The sequence below is a fragment of the Manduca sexta genome, chromosome 5 (genome assembly GCF_014839805.1).
Source record: "Manduca sexta isolate Smith_Timp_Sample1 chromosome 5, JHU_Msex_v1.0, whole genome shotgun sequence".
Taxonomy (NCBI): domain Eukaryota; kingdom Metazoa; phylum Arthropoda; class Insecta; order Lepidoptera; family Sphingidae; genus Manduca; species Manduca sexta.
In genome coordinates, this window is record NC_051119.1 from 567,113 (window position 1) to 588,869 (window position 21,757).

At 36.7% G+C, this 21,757-nt stretch overlaps 1 protein-coding gene across 2 annotated transcripts; it reads left to right on the plus strand.

The window, feature by feature from the left end:
* The first annotated feature begins 53 nt into the window (after nt 1-53).
* On the plus strand, nt 54-20,533 carry LOC115449278 (V-type proton ATPase subunit C-like). 2 transcript variants are annotated; one of them, XM_030177054.2, is made up of 13 exons: nt 54-218; nt 644-780; nt 2,362-2,463; nt 2,792-2,843; nt 12,797-12,894; nt 13,161-13,249; nt 13,517-13,615; nt 13,715-13,838; nt 18,116-18,247; nt 18,569-18,666; nt 18,917-19,055; nt 19,561-19,698; nt 19,994-20,533. In XM_030177054.2, the coding sequence occupies exons 2-12, from the start codon at nt 652-654 to the stop codon at nt 19,654-19,656; spliced, it is 1,158 nt and encodes a 385-aa protein (XP_030032914.1). In that variant the 5' UTR covers nt 54-218; nt 644-651; the 3' UTR covers nt 19,657-19,698; nt 19,994-20,533. The 2 variants fall into 2 exon arrangements, with proteins under 2 accessions (XP_030032914.1, XP_030032915.1); XM_030177055.2 differs by lacking the exon at nt 54-218 and adding an exon at nt 546-569.
* The last annotated feature ends 1,224 nt before the right edge of the window (nt 20,534-21,757 follow it).

Genomic DNA, 21,757 nt, shown 5'->3' on the forward strand with positions numbered 1-21,757 from the left:
GACACGGAACGATTTATAATTTTAAATCAATAATAAAAATTCATCCATAGACAATTGACGTAAATCAGATGTTCGATCAGTCGTTGTAGGTGGCAGCACCGCATCACGTGAATTTTCATGGCGTTGAAGGGCTAGTTCCCGATTGTCTTGTGATTTCGCCAAAATAATTTGCTGTTTCGAATATTTAGTGATAAACAGCATAAATTAATAAAATCCAGGTGAGTACTGCTGTGTGTATGGGATGTTTTCGCATTCGAATACGGGTTGTGTGGCTTTTGCGCGGGACAGAACTGTGTCAAAGTTGGTAATGACGGGTTAGCTTAGGGTGGTTTGGGGAGGTTTCTTGGGTCGGTTCCAGTGCGGCGCCGGGATGTCTGGCCGCCAAGCGGGCGCCGCTGCTCTGTGCTCGTATCGATTGGCTGCAGCGGGCGCCGCGCTCCCGACCGCACACACCACAACGTCTCCCGACTTCGCACTCGCAGGACCAGTCACTCCACTGCGATGTATTGATTTTGTTCGACAAAGCAAATATTTCTCGGGCTGTTAGATATGTGATCGTCGCCAGCGGTGTACGGACTCCACTAATTGTAACGTGAGACAGTTGTTTGAGGGTGTGTATTTGATGTGGTGTTTTGGGTTTCAGTGGTGAAAATGTCGGAGTACTGGTTGATAAGTGCCCCCGGCGATAAGACCTGCCAACAGACATGGGAAGCCCTCAACCAAGCCACCAAGGCCAACAACCTCAGCCTCAACTATAAATTCCCAATCCCTGACCTGAAGGTATGAACATATTTCTCTGTTACCTAACTGGAGTGATCACACAAATCAAAACTAACAAATGCTGGAGCTCAAGTGAATTCTTTAACATATTAAACATTAATTGTGATTAAAATATAATTCTAAATACAAAATATTATACATTATCTACTGTCAAGTTTTAATTAGTTAGAGACTACAAAAATACTTATATGGAAAAAGTCTACTTATTTATTTTTTTTTTAATAAATTGACATTGTTTAAATAACTATAAGGTTGGTGAAAATTGTCCAGGATACATTGGGATATTTTTATAATCACTATGTTGGATTAAAATGCCTTAAGAATTGGAAGTGAAATAGATTTAAAAAAATATTGTGCAGCTAGTTTTGATACAGGGATGATTATGTAATTCAGTTATTTTTAAAATAATTCTTGCGTTTTAGTTTCATTTTTTTATGTCCAGAGTTATTTGTATGACTGATAAACCTGGTGTTATTATTTTCTGCTGATGAAGAGACATCAAAACACAATAATGTTGTTACTTCATTTGAATGTCATACACAGATTTGTTTTAGGTGGGTGCATCTATCTATATTGCATAATTCTGGATTATAACATATGTGCTACTGGTATTGTTATGCTGAATAAATAAACTTAGCATCAGTAAAATTTTTCTATGAAATCTAATAGAAGATTATGAGGGTTGCTCACTGCAGTGTAATAACTCCCAGTAATTACCTTTTTTGATCTAATATAATTTTTTGAAGTGTTTTGGTTATAAAGATACATTTTTGGCAATATTTATGACTGACAAATGTTACAATAAATTTAATGTTTGTGTGCACATTCGTTTTTGAGTTCAATATCATATTATGTGATAGGATCACAAATATAACTAACACATTTTTTATAATATACCACAAGTTTTTATTCAAGATTTTATTTTAATAAATTTATTTTAATAAACAAGAAATAAAATTTAATCAAAATGTTTTTATTATTTAAAAAAAATTAAATTGATTTGGCTGAAAAAAAAATTACTTTTAGGTGTTATATCACAACAAATCAATATAGATGACGCCATGCGCCGTGAACGAAGACAGGTGTTTAATAGTTTTAAATTTTGATGTGTGAGTTACGTTACTGTCAACATATACAAATAATTTTGGTAATTGTCTTTAAAATTACGTCATTTGGCACATTACAAGTAAGGTAGTGGGAGTTTTTGTATAGTGACCGAGAAGCGATACATGAATGAATGAGTGACGTCACGGCGACGAGACGTGCGTGCGAGAGAGAAATAGTCAGCTGCTTCACTGATTATTGCCTTATTTTTACGTTTTATTTTTTTTACTTTTAATTAATTAAATAATAATATGCAACCCTATTATGAAAACATTCACGTTGAATTGATAACCTCATCCTTTTTTTGAAGTCGGTTAAATAAAATGGTAACTCAGTTGCGGAAATTGATATTTAACAACTAATAATGTATTTGTATTTGTGTGTCCTCATTAATATTGAATGATTACCCATAATATCATGTACTAATTGACAATGAAGGATTAGCAGGAGTTGTAACTTGTGGCGATTTCGTTCCAGGTAGGGACTCTGGATCAGTTGGTGGGGCTGTCGGATGACCTCGGCAAGTTGGACACCTTCGTCGAGGGAGTCACCAGGAAGGTCGCGCAGTACCTCGGAGAGGTGAGTTGCCTGCTAGCGTAATGAGTTGGTGGTAACTATGACGACCATTGATAATTTAGTATTCCTGGGTTGTATGAGTCAACATTCTTCAGACAACCACTTTACTTTGCATCCCTGTTCTACAAACAATTAGTTTTAAAAATTAGGATTCTCCAGGTCTACCGATCACCCGTTATCTAACCTGTGTATAGCCACTAGATGAATGAAATTATTTTCTGATCAAATCAAGCGGCAAACCATGTATAAGACTAAAAACAAAAATTATAATTAGCTGCTAGTGGAGTTGTAGAGACTTGGTTCCAGGCTCACTATTTGCGTATGTCGGCAGGTGCTGGAGGACCAGCGCGACAAGCTGCACGAGAACCTCACGGCCAACAACGGTAAGTGGCGGCCGGACTCCTCGCGAGTCTCACACCTTGCACTAAACATGCCTTGCTGACTTCCAGATCAACATCACTATGTCAAAACAAATTGTTCAACACTCAGTAGAATGTTTGGTGCCATTTCAATTATTACATGTTTTTTTCTATAAACAATATGACAGATAGCGTTAACAGTGATTAGGAATTTTGCATGAAACAAAAGAATCTAGACATAAAAATATAGCATGTTTGGGAAATTTTCCCTAGAGAATACTCATGTTTGAGAAAATAAATTTTAAAATGTTGCCAGCATGAAAAACTAATTTCTATTATAGAGAAGATATAGAGATGTGAATTAAAAGCACAAGAGTAGTGCGAAATATAGCATGTGTCGCTGAATTTCAATGGTTATTGATTTTTTATATATATTTTGGTTTTTCTCCAATTTCTTTTTTTTTTTTTATTTTTACCTGTATTTATTTTGCATGTAAATATATTTTATTTTTACGCACACTGCCAGTTTCTTTGATATGAAATTAGCTAGTGTGTGTAATTTTAGTAGACTTCGCATTTAATGAAAAGCTTTATTCTAGACTGATCGTATGAAAATGTACGCTTGTAACGTTTACTCGTACATTTAAAAATGTATCGGGGAGCGGTTCGGGTCCAGAAGCATTATTACACATTGCCGTGAGATATTTTGTTGTAAAATGCGAAATCTACTAGCGGTCGCCGACGGTTTTGTTTACTTTGTTTTGCTAACACAACCTCACACAACCCGACAATGTATCTATCTATAACACATGATCATACATTAATACATTTAATGTCATAACAACTTTATATTACGATATTAACTTGTACATAACGGTAGAACATCAACGAATCTTGGATGTCTGCACCAAATTGTATAAGTAAAAAAAATGCAAAAACTACAATCACTACTTTATACATATTTTTTTATAATAAAAAATGAAAAAAAAACTTTAGCTTTAAACTATGTTTGAAAAGTTTTAGATTGTAGTTGTAATAATAGTATGTCATGTGAGAAACAGAATTATAATTTTATTTAATAAAAATGATATGTAGCATATGATAGACAATTTCAACGATAACATAATTTCAATTTTCAACATTTTATTCGGACTTAGTTAATAGATAATATAATAGAAAAAAAAAATAGAATATGTTTATCTAAAAACAAAAACTTGCATGACATAATATGAAGTAGTTATATTTAAAAACACTAGTGAAAAGATTCGTTGAACGATATCTCAACATGCGTACTGGCTAAGAATGTTGAGTGGACAGTGTTCGTTTATATTTTTATGTTTTAGTTGAGGTTCGTATACTTGAGACTATGTCGAACCTCGGTGCACATATTATATGTAAATAGTTTATGGAATGTATGAGTTTGTAAATGTATGTTGTTCACGTCTAGAAGCGTCGCGTCGAGGCTCGGGACGTCGCGTCGGCGACTTATTACTGACGGATTACTGATGGGTACAATTGTAGGAGGACGCAGTCGCTCAGTTAAATATTTAATGACTTTGACTATAATTTTTTACAGTAATTAATGGGAAATTTAAAAGGTCTTGTTTAAATATCGCGCGATAATTTTTTAGTAATTTGACAATGATATATGTATAGTTTGAGATGCGCGTGCTCAGTACCGCATCGATTTTTTCCTCAAATAGCTTTCTAAAGTGTCTACTGGATGGGTCAAAGAGTCAAAACATTACTATCTTTTAGCGTATATGTGCTTTTGCTGAGTATGTTTCGGAAACACGTAACCTCAATCGGTAAAAAAGTCTATACCATCTTTACATCTCGTTTGTGTCCTGTGCATCTACAAGCGGTGTACACCGGCTTTATATTCTAACTAAAATCAATGACTTACTGTTTAATTTTATTCGGTATTTATTTATTTGGATTAAAATAATATATTGTGCGCGCGTTTCTAATAATATATATTGCCGAAAGGAACATCGAGAATGACGTAGATTTCTGAAGCTATCGTATAAATCTGTCGTTGGAGAGAAATGCTTGTTTTACAATGTAAGAATAACGTTGTTTATCTAAATTAAAGGAGTGTTGTACGCCTCTCCGCCGGCGCGGAGTCGCTTAACTAATGGCTGTTTAGTCTGGAGCCCCCTCGCCGAGCGGGTAATTATTATGCTCTCGTTTTTGCATGTTGAGACACACGTACTCGTAAACAGAACAATTATGTTCACTGATAGCTAAAACCGCAGCAGTGGTATAAAATATATAAGATAAATTCATATATTTTTCAGTTTGTTAAGAATTAAGAATGTGAGATTTGTAAAATTTTTGGTTCAATCAATTTTTGTGAGTATTATTCTAAAACAGATTGCCTAGATTTACAGAAGTAGGCAGCGTCTGGTAGACAAGTTATAAAACTAAGCCTAATCCATTCTGAAACTTACATTGGAATAGTATAGACGCCAAGGAATAATGAAAAGTGAAAACACATATTAGTAATATTTAGTGTTGTTAAAATTCTTTGTAATATAAGTTCCTGACACATAGTATTATTGCAACACAAAAAGGATTATCAATATGCATAAATCGGTTTCTTTTAAAAAAAAGTACCTACTACCTATTTAATATAGAACAAAACAACTAGAATTTACCTACTAAAGGGTGTTAGGAAACTCTTGTATGATATCTCAATATGTATATTTTGGCTGCGGTGTATTGTATTTATGTACTGCGGGTATATGATATATATTTTGCACATATTACACCATATCGGCCAATCACAAAGCTTTGTTTTTTCTTTTTTTTTTAAATATAAAATATATAATTATTGATCAGCACTATAATATATTTTGTTATTTTAGAACTATAATAATTGAGAATGTTAGATTTTGGGATTGCATTTCAGTGTCAGAAAAGTGGAAAAAAATATGCGGCAGTAAGTAATTTTTGTAGTGTATGCCAACGCTTCGGATATACATATATGTGCTGGCTTCAGATATATGCTTTACATATATTATATATTAAGGAATACACATCCGAATATGAAAATTATTGTACGAAGGTAATTAAGGACTATGGTAATGAGATTTGAGGATAGGTTAACTGTGAAGAGAATACTTTTTTTAAGTTAAACTGTGATTTACATCAGTTAATAAAAATATACCTTACATAGATATTATTTCAAGGTGTTGATAGTGTGTGGTAGTGCTGGGTCGATCCTATTCGCACTTTCACAGATTTGTGTCTGATACCAAGTTACGCAACGAGATAATGTGTTGCTATCGTGTGACACCATCGTGAATCGTGATATCATCGCTGAGGTGATAAGTGATATTATACTTGTGCGCCACAATCTCGAGCTGAAGATGACAACTAAAGTCGTGATGACGAATCGTTGGCGCTCGTCTTTATGCACATTTAGCATTATTTGCAGGCTCAATAAAATTTCGTTGAAAATTTTACAATAACATGGTGATGTTGATGTTGAACTTGCGTAACGAATGTATATTTTCGTGGTTACAAATCACTTACCGCCTCACGCGCGTGGACTCACTCGGTCACGTGTTGTCGTTGTCGGAGCTGTCGGTGGTATTGTAATTCGTGGCACAAGTGTAATGTATAAGATACAATTGACATCCATGTGATAGGACATAGCAATCACTGCCTCACGATACATTCATAGCTTAGCTATATCAAGCTTTAAAACAAATTTCGTCTATGCTTTGCGCTTTTTAAGTTATTATTATTATTTAGTTTATTTATTTTTGTTTTTTTTTATTATTATTTTAATATCGCTCCTATCCCGTACTAATGTCTCCGATTTTTTTATTGTACAAGTGTTAAGGCGTTAACTACTAAAATGTATAAGTAGATCCGTTGAGATATTCGCCGTTATAAACTCGGGAATAGTTTTACGGCGGCCATTAAACCCACGGCGAGAGTAATGTCCGCGGCGCCGACACCCGCGCGACTTGAACAGGACCGCTTGCGTCACAATCATGTCATAACATTAATACCCGTGCTGGCCCTGGAGTCCCTCTACAACAGTCGAGTCCACCTATTTAATCAGTTAACACATAATTCAGTCCAGTTATGTCGCGTTTTGTTCCAAACTTGTCTTTAATATTTAGTTTTTGCCATAGATTTAATAAATTTTATTGATGGAATAGGTGTATCGTATAAAGTTTAAATCGAAATAATCACGGATGTTCCCGTTCAAGTCGCGCAGATGTAACATGCGTTTTATTTGCGAAAGGACCCCTGCTGTTAGCCTCCGATGGCTTATACAGCTCTGTTAAACGGGCTCGGGCCGTTGGCGAGCCCTAACACATTGCCGAGGGTCACAGCGGTCAGGTCATGTTGAGTTGGCACCTTGCGTACCACCCAAAACGTGTGTTGCGGCGTAGGCGTGGAGTCGTACGCGGACCCGGGCGGGGGAGGGTGGGCCGGCGGCGGCGAGCCCCCTCCCACGCCCACCTCGCCCGTGTGCGACTCGGCGTTCTCTGAACATCACGGCTGCTGGCCCTGCGAGCATCGCGAACATTCCGATTGCGAAGCGTCGCGGTCGCAGTCCCAGTCCCAGTCGCAGTCACAGTCGCAGACGTCCAGCGGCCGCTGCTCGCCGCGCTGGGACGACGACGACGACGACGAGCGGCCGCACCACGTGCTGTCACAAGGTTTAGGCGACAGTCCCGCACCTCCAACCGACCCGCTCCTGGTCCCGATCAACTCCCGACGAATAGAACTTGAGGCCATATACGTGGTGTTTAAAAAATATGATTATAAGTAGGCACAAGTATTGTAGTTCTCTACAATAATACCCTGTTTAATGTTACGTTCACTTTGTAGTCTCAAATTCTATTCAGTCTACACACGAGTAGCTCCTGTAAAGTCGACACTATTAGTTAGGTATCCGAAGAGAATGGAGCTCTTGTTGGCAAGAGGTCCGTTCTCCACGTACAGCGCCATCTATTGGTGTACTATAGAATAGTTTGTATTTAACGATGTGACGGCAGTGATTGCATATGTATCGAAGTATTTCCTTTTATTTTTGTACATGTCGTAGGTGTTTTTTCCTATTTTTCCCTGATAATGGCGCTGCCCGTGCTTGTGTAATGTCGGAAGCGCCATCCTGGATTTGTTTTTATTTTTTCTGTATTCTTTTTTAACACCTTCATTGTGCAAAATTTAGGGTGACGCTACGAATAAAACGTATTGTAAATGTAATACTCGCTTTTGAGGATCGATGTGATAACAACATAAGTAATGAATTAGCGGCTTCTACACATGTTTTCGTTAGCTTATTTTCTATTTTATTTTATTTCGCTTATAATTTATTTAACTGTCGATGTTGTTTTTATTTTATTTTTTGTATTTTTTTTGTTTTTTCTGGGTTATCACGTTTTGCGTTGCGCGCGCGGTCTTTCTAGGTCGAAGTTAATTTAAGAAGTAATAATATCAGCAATGTCGGATGAGAAATACATATAACCGCGGCCTCGAATCACGGGAATAGCGATATTTATGTATTGCGGCAGGAAACAAAGCGTTTTATTGAGGCGATGTTATTGGTTCCGACACGCGAACATCCTGCGCGCGCGGGCCGCGTGGATCGCCGTTTAATAATAAACACATACACAAACCATAATCTGCTGGTGGTAAAAAATAATTTGTACCCGCTCGGGTAGCGACCACCGTACACAAGGTATTAAAGCTCGACATAGTGGGCCACGTAAGTGTGCGTCGGTCCAAGATGAACCTTTGTATCGCACTCATAATAAAATAATGACCTATTTCAAAATTGTTAATTTGTGGCAGTCGTCGGAAAACTAATACCACAAATTAACAATTTTGAAATAGGTCATTATTTTATTAAGAGTGCGGTATATCCAGTTCAAACAGGCCGGCATAATTGTGTCGACTGCCGAGGAGTAATCATCTTTCGTCAGTCGATATTTCGACGATTTCGAACCCCACTCCGCTCACCATCAGACTAAATGGATCGTTAAATCTTACTTACTTACACAATATTTCTATAAGAGGAAAAATATGTTTCAAGTTGGAAGAAAGTTGCCTATTCATTTCTCTATTGACATAATCTTTTTTTTTTCGTAACTTTTAAAACCGATACATCACGCGGGTGTAGAAGCAAACAGCCATCATGTATATTATTACAAGATTTAGATAAAAAACGAAGTGCAAATAATTTCTGGCTTTGAAATAATAAATGGTGAACTCTTCCCCACCTGATGCCATTTAAAATATTTTTACATTTTAAGCAGCAAAATCAGAAAACCATGTATAAAAAAGAGGGTAAATCAAACATAAGGAAATTTTATGTGTAAACGAGAATTTTATATATTAGATACAATCCACATCGTTATATCAATAAGTGTTTTAATAGTCTCGATAATTATTGGAATTAGTATTGAGTTTAATTTCCATAAAGGAAATATTTAGACATTTCGTCTTCAATACAGTTGTATTCGTTTTAATGTGTTTTAAATCATATCTATGGCTTGACCATTGAACTGAATCGATCAAGACGTTCATCAATAATTATCTTCTGAGAACATAGAAGACAGTTTTTTTTTATAATTATTACATTCAAGGTACCCATAATTAAAATTGAATTAAATACGAAAACATATTTCATTGTTTATATTTAAATTTACAGCTCCGGTGAAATCTCGTTTGAAATAGAAAATATGAATATGAAAATAAAAATACACTCGTAAGATCAAAGACTAATTCATCAGATAAAAGTTAAGGGTCAACGCCCGACATTGATGTAATTTGTTGCGCAAAGTTACTTTCATAGGGCAACGTGTGCAAATAATGCGAAACATGACGCGCGTCATGTTGTATATACCCGTATGAAATATCATTAAGTTAAAGAAATGTTCCGTGCATTCTAAATACCAGTCTTCTTCATGAGTATCATTTACGTCGCATATAACATTTAGACCCTTTTATTACAGTTAAATGAGGTTTAATTGTAACAGTAGCCGCCGATGTATTTATACGACACGAAATGAATTCGTCATACAGTACTCTATAGTGATACTTGTGAGGGCACTCTGTATAGATCTTCATTTTCAACGTCGTAAATTATAATGGTTTTTGTGAGTGGGAGTCTTGTTGAATTTATATAAAACCGATATGATGCTTAGCGTAGAAGACAGAGGAGTTCACTGTCCATCTAGTTTCTCTGACAGAGATCTGTTAGAGCCTAGTACTGAATGAAACACTCGTCATTCTCTGTTGATATGCACTTCGGTGTGAAGCTATTGTGTTCATATAAATGTTAAAATTATATTTAGGCTCCGATTTCAGAGACTTAAATTGTTTTGTGGAATTATTGTTGGACTACTTCAAAGAATAAATATTTTTGATATTTTTTATTCTTCTGCAATAAAATGTAGGCGTACCGTAAAATGTTTATTGAAGTTTATGACGCCACGTAAATAGTTAGCACACCTACTATGATGTGTATCTATAATGACTCAACTCGCAGATTTGTGCATGTTAGTACGCATGAGCCGAAACCGCTTGTAGACAAACCACGGGCGAAGATAAAGCACTCGAAATGATCCTTCGAGGTTGGTTTACATCAAATTAGTATTTGTCGTTATTTCATTTCATAACAAACAACTAATAACTCAATACGTGAGGTCATATTTGGATTATAAGAAAAACCTTTTTAAATATATAAATTTTAATATAATTTGAAAGAAATAATTCAATAAATTTTTATAGACAATTTAATTTCACTTAAATTTTATTGAGTCAGAATAATAATATGATTAGTAATTTACGCTTATATTTGGAGCATTGCCAAACTGTTGTAAGTACTGAATCTACACAGTTGGTGGTCCTCCATCTTATTGCATACATGTTCTAATAGGCATTCATCGCGGCTTCGCCCGTGTGAAAAGCCTTTTCCGCTACAAGTCACTTAAACACAAGCTATTTATAAAAATATATTTAAAATGCCATTATTTCTTATGGCAGTAAATAATCGAGATAAAAAGTAGCCAATGGGTTAATCCAAGACATGGTCTCTCCGTGTGCCAAATTGCATCCAGATGCGTTCAGCTATTTCTGCGTCTCCTTCTAACAAACATCCAAACATTTTCACAGACTTCCATTTATGATATTGTAAGTGAGATAAGTAATATGAATGGTGGACGTTTCGTCACCTTTGTTTGACGGCACAATTCCACGCAAATACATATAATATGAAATTATGCGACTGACCACTCATCAATAAGCAACTCATCACTTATCCATCAGTGAACGAGTAAATATTATCCTGCTATACAATTTGGTAGACCTCTAATAAGGAGATCTCTATTGATGAAGATGCGACGAGTATGTCTGTGGTTTTCGTGTGCAGTCTATGAGCGGTTTCATTTGTATATTGCATGACAACTATGATGTGTAGTAGATACTATAATATTGCATGCTAGATTTATTTCAGTTACCTTTTATATTGGCTTTGTTAATTGATTTTCATTTTTGTATCGTTTTTGTGCACTTGCAGGATATTTGTTAATTTTCGACTCACCATTTTGTCTTTTAGGATAATTGTAGCGGGTACCGACAGCTTTCGATTTAACTTATATTTTTTCATAAATCATTCGTAATATCTTAAAAATAACTTAATACATTTACCGTTGAGGCAGATTGTTTCAGTTTTATAGTTGAAAGTGTTCTGATATAATTTGCGTTAACTATGTCGAAACACGATATTATGTCGGGAAAGCTGTGGGTGCGCCGCGTGCCGTGCCGAATGATACGCGGCTATGGGCGGAGCGGCTTTGTGACCAGCGTAAAATTATAAGTTTGAACTTTTGTGCTTTATATTGTTCATCGCAATTCGGCACGTCGGCAGTTTCTGCCCTAACAAATACAGATTACTTGATAATGAGCATGACATAGTTAATGTGGTAGATAATAGATATTAAACCATTGTGTCAGTCATTTGTAGATTATAAAGAAATTGTCGAGATGCCGAGTTGTTTGAAAAGTCGCTCCGCTCATCATAATCCACCGTAAACATTAATACAAATAAATATTAATATAATTGATTAACAAAAATGGACAGAACTTTTACCATAAAAATATAAAGTCTATTGAATTTGAGATGTCCATTTCACTCGAGACAACTGATTGGACGACACACATCGAATAGAAGTGTAAATCCGGTAACTTGTTCAATAAATCAATTAAACTTGAACAGTAACGCGCTGCGCCGCGATCAGCTGATTTCGCTGCGTTCATTGACCCCATGGATTATTACAATTTATGACCCAGAACACAGGAGCCTAGCTTTTTTCAGAATGGCCTTTTATCGTTTATTATAATATTATTTCTGTACATAATAAACTTTCCCACTGCTGGACACGCACCTCCTCTACTACTGAGAGGAATTATGCCTCCATGCTGGCTTATTGAGGATTGGCAAATTACACATACCCTTATGATGCTTATAGAGATCTTCCCAGGTATGCGGGTTTCCTCACGATGTTTTCCTTCGCCGTTAAAAAAGAGATAATCACATAGAATACACACATAACTTTAAAAAACTCAGATCTGCCTTTCAGTTTTGAACATGTCAACATTAGTCTCCGCAGTCCGTACCACTCCGAACTAAGCCATCGCTCCTTTATTACTTAAACAAAAAAAAAATGTCTATAAATAATAGCAAATTATAATCTACAATTCTTGTCGTCCAATCAAACAGTCTCTACAAAATTTATTTTACGTAGAACAGAGATGATTCAATAAAATAAAAAAGCACATTATTCACATCTTCAGCGTGATAAACTGGAAAATCGAAATGAACCAGTAATGTGGATGATTTCTTAATTCGTTCCTTCATTTCGTTTTCGACACACCCAATTTTATCGAATCCATCTCTGTGCGGATGTGGGGCGCAGGCTAACACGTGAGGTGACTGCTTGCAGATGACTTGCCGCACTACCTGACGCGCTTCCAGTGGGACATGGCCAAGTACCCCATCAAGCAGAGTCTGCGCAACATCGCCGACATCATCAGCAAACAGGTCAGTCGTACAGCCCTCTCTCGTCTCATGTCGGCCTGAGGCCTCTGTTGTTTTGGGAAAAAAGGTTTTATTTCATTATAGTGTAAAATAAATTAGGACGAATTGCGTGCAACGACATTTTAAGGTTATAAAACATATGAACAGCTAAGAAATATATTCGCTATACTTGTGACCGTGTAGCATGTCACTCTGCATCGCACATGTTTGACTCGTCGGTTGATGGAGCTGTGAATATGTACACTTTACCCGCACTGCGTTGTCGACAGGTGGGCCAGATAGACGCTGACCTTAAGGTGAAGTCGTCGGCCTACAATGCGCTCAAGGGCAACTTACAGAACTTGGAGAAGAAGCAGACGTGAGTAATCATCACCAATTTAGAATACCATGAATGTTCCTTCAGATAGCTTTGCTGTCGAGTTTTGAATTGCAGTTATACTATTTTCGGTGCATTAAAAGTTTAGTTCTGTGACGTCAATTCCGCTGGAGGTGGTCGCCTCGGCGTTCGTATTGATTTGATATCAGGTATTCATTTGTTCTTTCGGTCTAACTTTAAATATTGAATGTATTTAGAGTCTTTAGTCTCTGCAAGTTATTCAACAGCGTTGTGTTGTGTGGTGTACAGCGGCAGTCTCCTGACGCGCAACCTGGCCGACCTCGTGAAGAAGGAGCACTTCATCCTGGACAGCGAGTACCTCACCACGCTGCTCGTCATCGTGCCTAAGTGAGTACAGCATTACATATACGTTTCACATTACACATAATAATGTAAGTAATCTTAAAAAAAAACTAAGAAAACATTAAATACATAACTATAAATCAGATCGATGTTCAACGACTGGAACGCGAACTACGAGAAGATCACGGACATGATCGTGCCGCGCTCCACCCAGCTCATACACCAGGACGGCGACTACGGACTCTTCACCGTCACGCTCTTCAAGAAGGTACCGCGACACATCATCCCTCGTTTACATACGATAAACAATATGTTTTGTATCCTTACTTGAATTTGGCTATTATATCAGTGTCATTTTAAAGGCAAGAATATCTTGAATATTACCAGTGTTGACGGTAATATCATATCACAAAAATGTAATATCCGAATCTTAACTAAATATCCGAAATATTTATACAGGGTCATTTTGTAACCCTAGACTTAAATTTAACTGCGAGAAAGTCATCTTGAAAGAAGCAGTTTACTATAAGTTACTCTAACCTAAGGTCAAAAACAAAAAAGTAAAATTTTCAAACAAAATAAATATTCAAATAGTCATTTTATTTTTACACACCCTTTTGCCACTACTACTATACTAGAATTCGTCGGAGCGGCAACATCGCACACAGTCATTGATAATATTATGCTCACGCACACGAACAAGTGACGCACACTCGGAGCGCAAGGGTAGTTCGTCGCACCGCGCGCCGCGCCGCAACCGAACAGCTGATGTCGGCGCTTTAACTACCTAGGGTTTTGTGTCGTGCCACATCACTCAATCAACAATTAGACCAGCAGCGACGACGCTACGCCGACGTTACAAAAAGACACATACCTAAACATCATTATCATCATCAGCTACATAAAGTCCACTGTTGAACATAGGCCTCCCCTAAAGATTTCCAGACGGACCTGTCGAAAGAAAGAAAAGTCTTTGCTAAGGTCACGGAATCGAATCCCGGGTCGGACAGAATGATATTGGATTTTTCCATTCAGTACCTATCGCAAATTCATAAATCCACATTAAAATCGTAATGACAGCCTCCGATAGAAACATAATCAATAGATTGTGATTAGTTCAGTTTCGCGTACGCGTCAACGATGCAACTTCGCGATCGTAAAATATTCAAAATGGCAAAAAATATTTCTAAAAATAGACTCTATTTTATACGTATTAAGGTCGCATTTAGGGGACTACTTTAAATTTCTTTGTACCTGACCGACCAACACGCGACACACGAGTTTAGCGAATTCCACAAAGTAGCGGCAAGAGTAGTGTTGCCTGATATCCCGATTTGCGCGGGACGTCCCGATTTTCAGAGTTCTGGGGACGTGGCCCGTTTTGCACCAATAAAATTATTAAAACCATTAAATATTATGAAAAAATAAACTACGCATTCATCACTGTGTTGAGTGCGACAATGCAATCAAAATAGCACGTATCATCTCACTAGCGCTGAAGGTACAGTTTTGTTTATTGTGCAATATCTTGTTTATTTTATACCCTGTATGCCTATTGAAAATGAATGACTGAATCCAAAATCTCTATTATACTTTATTACTTAAAATAATGTTTCAAAAATACTAAAACATTGCTGTGTATTATTTTAATTAGGTAGACTTTTCAGTAATCATTTCATCATAAATCATTACTTTTTTATTTTGTAATACAATTGTGTGTTAAATCTGTTAGAACATCATGTAATAAAATAAATCTAATATCAGAATTTTTGAAATGCTGTGATGTTTTAGCAAGCTTTTTGGTAAAAAAGTTTATACTGACAACACTGCGAGTTTAGGTGAGAAAGAGTACGACTATTGTATTGAATAATCGCGCGCTCTTCAGACTCGGTCAAAGGCTCGGACGCATTGCCATAGTGTACCTATCTAGCAAAAAAATGGTACAGAAAGCATAATATGACGTTCGGTAATGTCTACGTAGTCTTCTTTTAGATATTATGACAAACCGAAATATTAATGTTGGAATTAAAATAAATGTCGGAATATCATGTAGAATCTAAAAAATACGATACCAATAGATTTAAATCTTGTAACTTTAGTAATTATGTAGGTAACTTTTTTGGTAAGAAAACTATTTTAATAACGAAGATAACGTTTATAATTGACGAAATATTTTTTGTAGTAATTAATTATTGACTCAAGGAACTGCTGCAACCAAGTCAGTGAACGTATTGGGAGTTCATTTGTGAGCTGACCTTCTGGACCCTATAGGTTCGGTAATAATATCATCATCTGTGACGTAGTTCATTCACTTCAGTTAAGCGCGCTAAGAGACAGCGTGATCAAAAAACCATAAATCTAAAATCGGGATTATTGACGTAAATATTCGTTACTTATGAATAATCTTTTGCACGGTGTTAGCAGAGGTCACCACGAACCTGTGGTTTCATTTAGTAACGCAATGTCGAAATGACCCTGTATAATATACAGGTGTCCCAGAAAATAGTGTCAAGCTGATGTCCAGGGATAGAGCACCCCTTGGGGTATCCGAATAACCCCCATTTATTTTCCGCAATTATAATATATTATACGCACAATAATTCAATCTCTTATCTCCTCAGCCTATTGTAATTGCAGGTAAAAGAGTTGCACCCACGTTTAAAACCCTTAAACCACGAGAACGAATCATGCGAAATTAATTGAACTTAAACATAAGAAAATGCCAAATGTTTAACTCATAGCTTTCTTGCAGTCATTTTCGGTTAGTTAACAAACTAATTAACCTTAGGAATGATGAGACGTCAAAAAAAAGAATTGTAATCTAATGGCAAATTTTAAGAATTTTCCTCCTTGCGGTCTCTTTAGACTGATTTTAGCCAAAGTAGTCATGAAGGACTACGTTTTTATAATAAACTAGCTTCCGCCCGCAGCTTCGCCCGCGTGGATTTCGGGTTTCAAAAATGGAGAATGTGCTCAATTTGTCGGGATGTTTTTTTTATTTATGGTGGTATGCAGGTGGTCCGATTGTCCGGTCAGGGTCTGATGATGGGATCCTGCTGAAATCGAAGGAACTTTTAACCATTAAGGTTGCACACGAAATGACGGAAGCTTAAAAAATGGAGTAACTTCTCCCGTTTTCCCAACATTTTCCATCACTGCTATGCTCCTATTAATTGTAGCGTGATGAAAAGTATACTATAACCAGCTCAGGAGTATGAAAAATAATTGTACCAAGTTAAGTTAAAATCCGTCGAGTAGTTTTTGTTTCTATAACGGTTATACAGACAGACAGACAAAACAAAAATTTTACTAATTGCATTTTTGGCATCAGTATCGATCCCTAATCACCCCCAGTTATTATGGAAATATATTTCATGTACAGAATTGACCTCTCTACAGATTTATTATAAGTATAGATATGCAAAAGTAGCTCAAAAATTGTCCATAACGAAAACATGCATTTTAAAGTAAAACAAAAGAAATAATATCGTGAAGCCAACCAAATAACTAATGATATATTAAATTTTGTGACTGTTCAATTTAGTCGGGTCCGCGATATCACTTTTGTTGAGTTTCAGAACGCGACATTACATTATTATATTCTGTGCTCCAACGCACACTGCTTTGATGTTAGGAACACACCTACATTGCTTAGACAACAGTGAACTTTATACAATAGCAATAAAGCTCAAATTGACTCTACGTATTAGTTAGAAAACGTTTGTGTGGGAAATAGAAAAATGCTGTTTTGAGGATTTTCCCGGCAATTATTCGAATTTTTCTCACCTTTTAAACCTTCCCTAGACCTCCACGAATAATTCAAGACCAAGATAAGATAAATCCGTTCAGCCGTTCTCGAGTTTTAGCGAGACTAACGAACAGCAATTCATTTTTATTTTTATATAATAAATATGTAAGTTGAGAGTCTGGAGAAGTTTTTGACGTACCTTAGAACGACCAAGTCACCTGTTTCGATTTTTAATTTAAAATAGAAAATTGAAGTCATAATTCATAGAACATAAGTTTTTCATTTTACACCAACATTTTCATAATTTTCATTAAAGTTATGATGCTGATTGTTTTTGCAAAACAGTACAACTAATTAAAATTAAGTGGCAACAAAAAAGTCCCGAAGAAGCCTTCTACTTAAAAAAAAGACATTTGATTGTTCAAATCGAAAATTCTCAAAAATTCTGAACATTTATTCATAACTCGGAAACTATGAAAAATTGCAGAACATACATAGGAGTGATTCGGATACCCCAAGGGGTGCTCTATCTCAGGACCTCCGCTTGACACTATTTTCTGGGACATTCTCTATATCCGCATCATCGAATATCCGACATTCGGATACCCCTAATTAAATATATCCGAATCGATTAAATTATCTAAATAAATACTTTGCCCTGACATTTGAAGACAAATATCACAAACAACTATATTGGTAAATCTATCAGATATTTGGAAATCAAATTATGCCGTACTCATTAGTGTAGTGTTCTCAAAACATGATGTATTATCGTCTATGCGGGTGTGTATGTGTAGGTTGTGGACGAGTTCAAGCTGCACGCCCGCGAGCGCAAGTTCGTTGTGCGCGAGTTCGCGTACAACGAGGCCGACCTCGTCGCCGGCAAGAACGAGATCACCAAGCTGCTCACCGACAAGAAGAAGCAGTTCGTGAGTACTCACACCTCCTCACACAACTCCGTGCCGAGGTCTCGGAGTCGACTCCAGCTCGGGGAAAGCTATATCCATCAGTCCAGTGTTGTGCTCAGTAAATGGCAAAGCTCAGTCCCTATTACATAGAACCGAATATAACTGACGAAATATAAGAGTGATTTATCTACGGCTACCTCTCGGCAAGGAAAAAAGCATGATGCTATTTACGTATGTATCATAATTCATAACATTATGTTTGTACTGCACTACACTACATTAACAGTCCCTTGCAGTATAGTGATTACTTAGATATAAATACACTTTCGATTGTGTCCCCAGGGTCCGCTGGTGCGATGGTTGAAGGTGAACTTCTCGGAGTGCTTCTGCGCGTGGATCCACGTTAAGGCGCTGCGCGTGTTCGTTGAGTCCGTGCTTAGGTCAGTAGCGGAATGTTGTACTAAAAGTGTCAGGGCTCACTGGTATTAAAGAGTTAAACGAAATATTAAATGCTAGGATAGCCTTGCGGATATTTTTTGTATTGATCACAATATTATCGGATATTCAAGATTTTGCGGAATACAGTGAGCGTAATAGGAAGATAGAGACTCTGGTTCTTGGACCAAACTCATGGCTACTAGAAAGAAAGAAAAGATAGGAAATAAGTGCCAAGGTATGTTGTGTGTCCAGGTACGGGCTGCCGGTGAACTTCCAGGCGGCGCTGCTGGTGCCGTCACGGCGCTCCGCACGGCGCCTGCGCGACACGCTGCACGCACTCTACGCGCACCTCGACCACTCCGCGCACCACCACGCCAACGCGCAGCAGGACGTGAGTACCGCACACTACACACTACACACTACACCCGCACGGCGCCTGCGCGACACGCTGCACGCACATAGCACGTGACACGGAGCGGAACAACTATAACATTATAATGGGCCGTAATCATCGAAAATACTTACTAATTATTATTATATACATACTTTGCATGAGTAAAATATTCTATCTTTGTTACATGAACTGTGCTTTTGTACACGGGTTTTGTCATATAAATACGAAAAGGCGGAAAAAAATATTTTTCGGATATATCCGATTGACTGATATATCCGACTGCACCAATTATCAGTTTATTCGCATTATCAGTTGTTTGAACTGCCTGCCTGATGTATATAATAATAATAATAATAATTAATGTGTTAATGGGCAAAAATTACAATGTCAACATACTAACCAAAAATAACTCACAGGCCATATTATTTTTAATACCTAGAAATTCCACGAGTGAACTAAGGAGTGTGGCACTATACTAATGCTGTGTTACTGTACGTTGCAGAGCGTGGAGCTGGCGGGTCTCGGGTTCGGCCAGTCCGAGTACTACCCGTACGTGTTCTACAAGATCAACATCGACATGATCGAGAAGGCGGCTTAGACAACCCCCACCTTCCCCCACACCACACACCGACACAACCGCGTGAGTACCGACGATACCACTATACCCTGTCTTGACAATGAGTGAGCATACACGATGCCACCAAGTCCATCTCCACCCGATACAAGTATTATCTGTATGAAATGTAAATATTGACCGTCTTACTAATAAACATTATGTATATCTGTGATAAATATTCTATTTGTGTTGCTATGTTCAATGAAATTTAACATCAGAGGCAGCGAGACAAAATGTTAACTAGACAGCCTTGTACAACATTAATTAGTAAGAACAATAATGTGTGAATGTTTAATAATGTGCAATTGATTGTCTGCAGGTAACGTTACCAGCCGCAGCGGAGGCGCGTCCGACCGCCGCGGCTCCGACACAGTCCACAGATACATTGGCAGCGGAGCGCTTCTCATACAACGCCTCATGTATATACTATTGGTTTTGTCTTACCTGTCCTACAGTACTGGTCGCGGACCAGCTGCTTAATGTTAAGTCATGTAAAAATTTGTTGAGAAATTAATTAGATGCTATATACGATTCTAATCAAATATACTTTTGATTTAATGTAAAATATGAAATGTTATATGGCAGATAAGAGAAAGCAAATTATTAAAACTAAAATAAAATAAAGTTAAAATTGTTGACAAATCAATCGACGCAGGTTCTTTAGATGTCTATTTATTTAATATTGTTGTATGAGCTTATATACGTTGAATGTGATTAAACGCGACAACTGTTCAGTATTAGTCGCCGAGCGGCTGCGACGGTTCATATATCCGAGTTCGTATAAAGCTATGTAAATAATAACATTCCTCATTGTATAACTCGTGTAGTACATAATAAATATTATTCAAGTTACTGTTTACTTGCTGTTTTATTCACTGTCGCGCATTGTCTAGATAGCAACAGACTCTTCCTAGGCTGATCGCTGAAGATGTTCAGGTGAAGCTGAGTATCTTCTTTTTAGAAACCTAGCAAGCTTGTTTGTGTATAAAATGAATAATAAATGAAATTTTGACAATAATGCAGTTTATTCTTGGTAATTAAGTATTCACATATTACATTATCAAAGTATAATTAAAATTCATAGAAGCCACATTGAAACCAATATTGCACCAACCAAAAGTTAGAATTGAGAAAACACTCATTATTATCATTAGTGTAAAGCAGGGACAGTGAACCTTTAATGATTTACTTGCATACATTTTAAAGAAATATACCCTGTAACATGCCATCCAAAATCAGTTTTATCTTGCAGTACTTGGCTTCACTGCACCTGATGTTGAGCAAAGTGGAGCCCAGAGAAAGATATATACAACATTTGGCATATTACTTGCATGCCCAAATTATTTTGTCACATGCCACCAGTGGCATGAGCGCCATCCCTAGATTAAAGTTTTATATTGTGTAACCTGACTAGCAGTAGAGTATTTGAAACTAAAACATCTGCCCTACTAAACCAGAAGTTAATCAAAAACTATAGGACTGGTTAAATGTAAACCATGTAACGGAAGCCAGACACCATTTAATTTGGTCGTATATACATTCAAAAAAATTTACTGTATTTGGCTTTATTGGACACTTGGCAGCACTATATACAACTGCAGTGTGCTAGCTGCGTGTGAGTTGTGCATGAAACAACTGTTATATAAACCACAATCAACATGATAAAATAAAAAATTATATCAAGTTAAAAACAATATTATTTATTTCAAAATGACATGATTATTACATTTTCATAGAGTTCATGATAGATGTTACATCCGGTTATGAAAATCCCACAGTAATGAGTCCTCTCTATAATAAAGTCAAATATACAATTGTGAATTAATTAAATACTGAAGGATTTTATCACAGAAATGGATATTTTATCAATCCACAATCAAAATTACCATAATTGATGTCATAATATTATATACCATATGCAAGGAAGTAATACCAAAATTGAAACAAATACATTATAATAACACATTACCTGAAGATGCAGCATCAGCTCAGAATACCAATATATTCAAGATCCCTAGGCACTAATTATTTACCAAATGCAGGGTTACAATAGGGATCATTAATAGATAATCTTCATTTATGT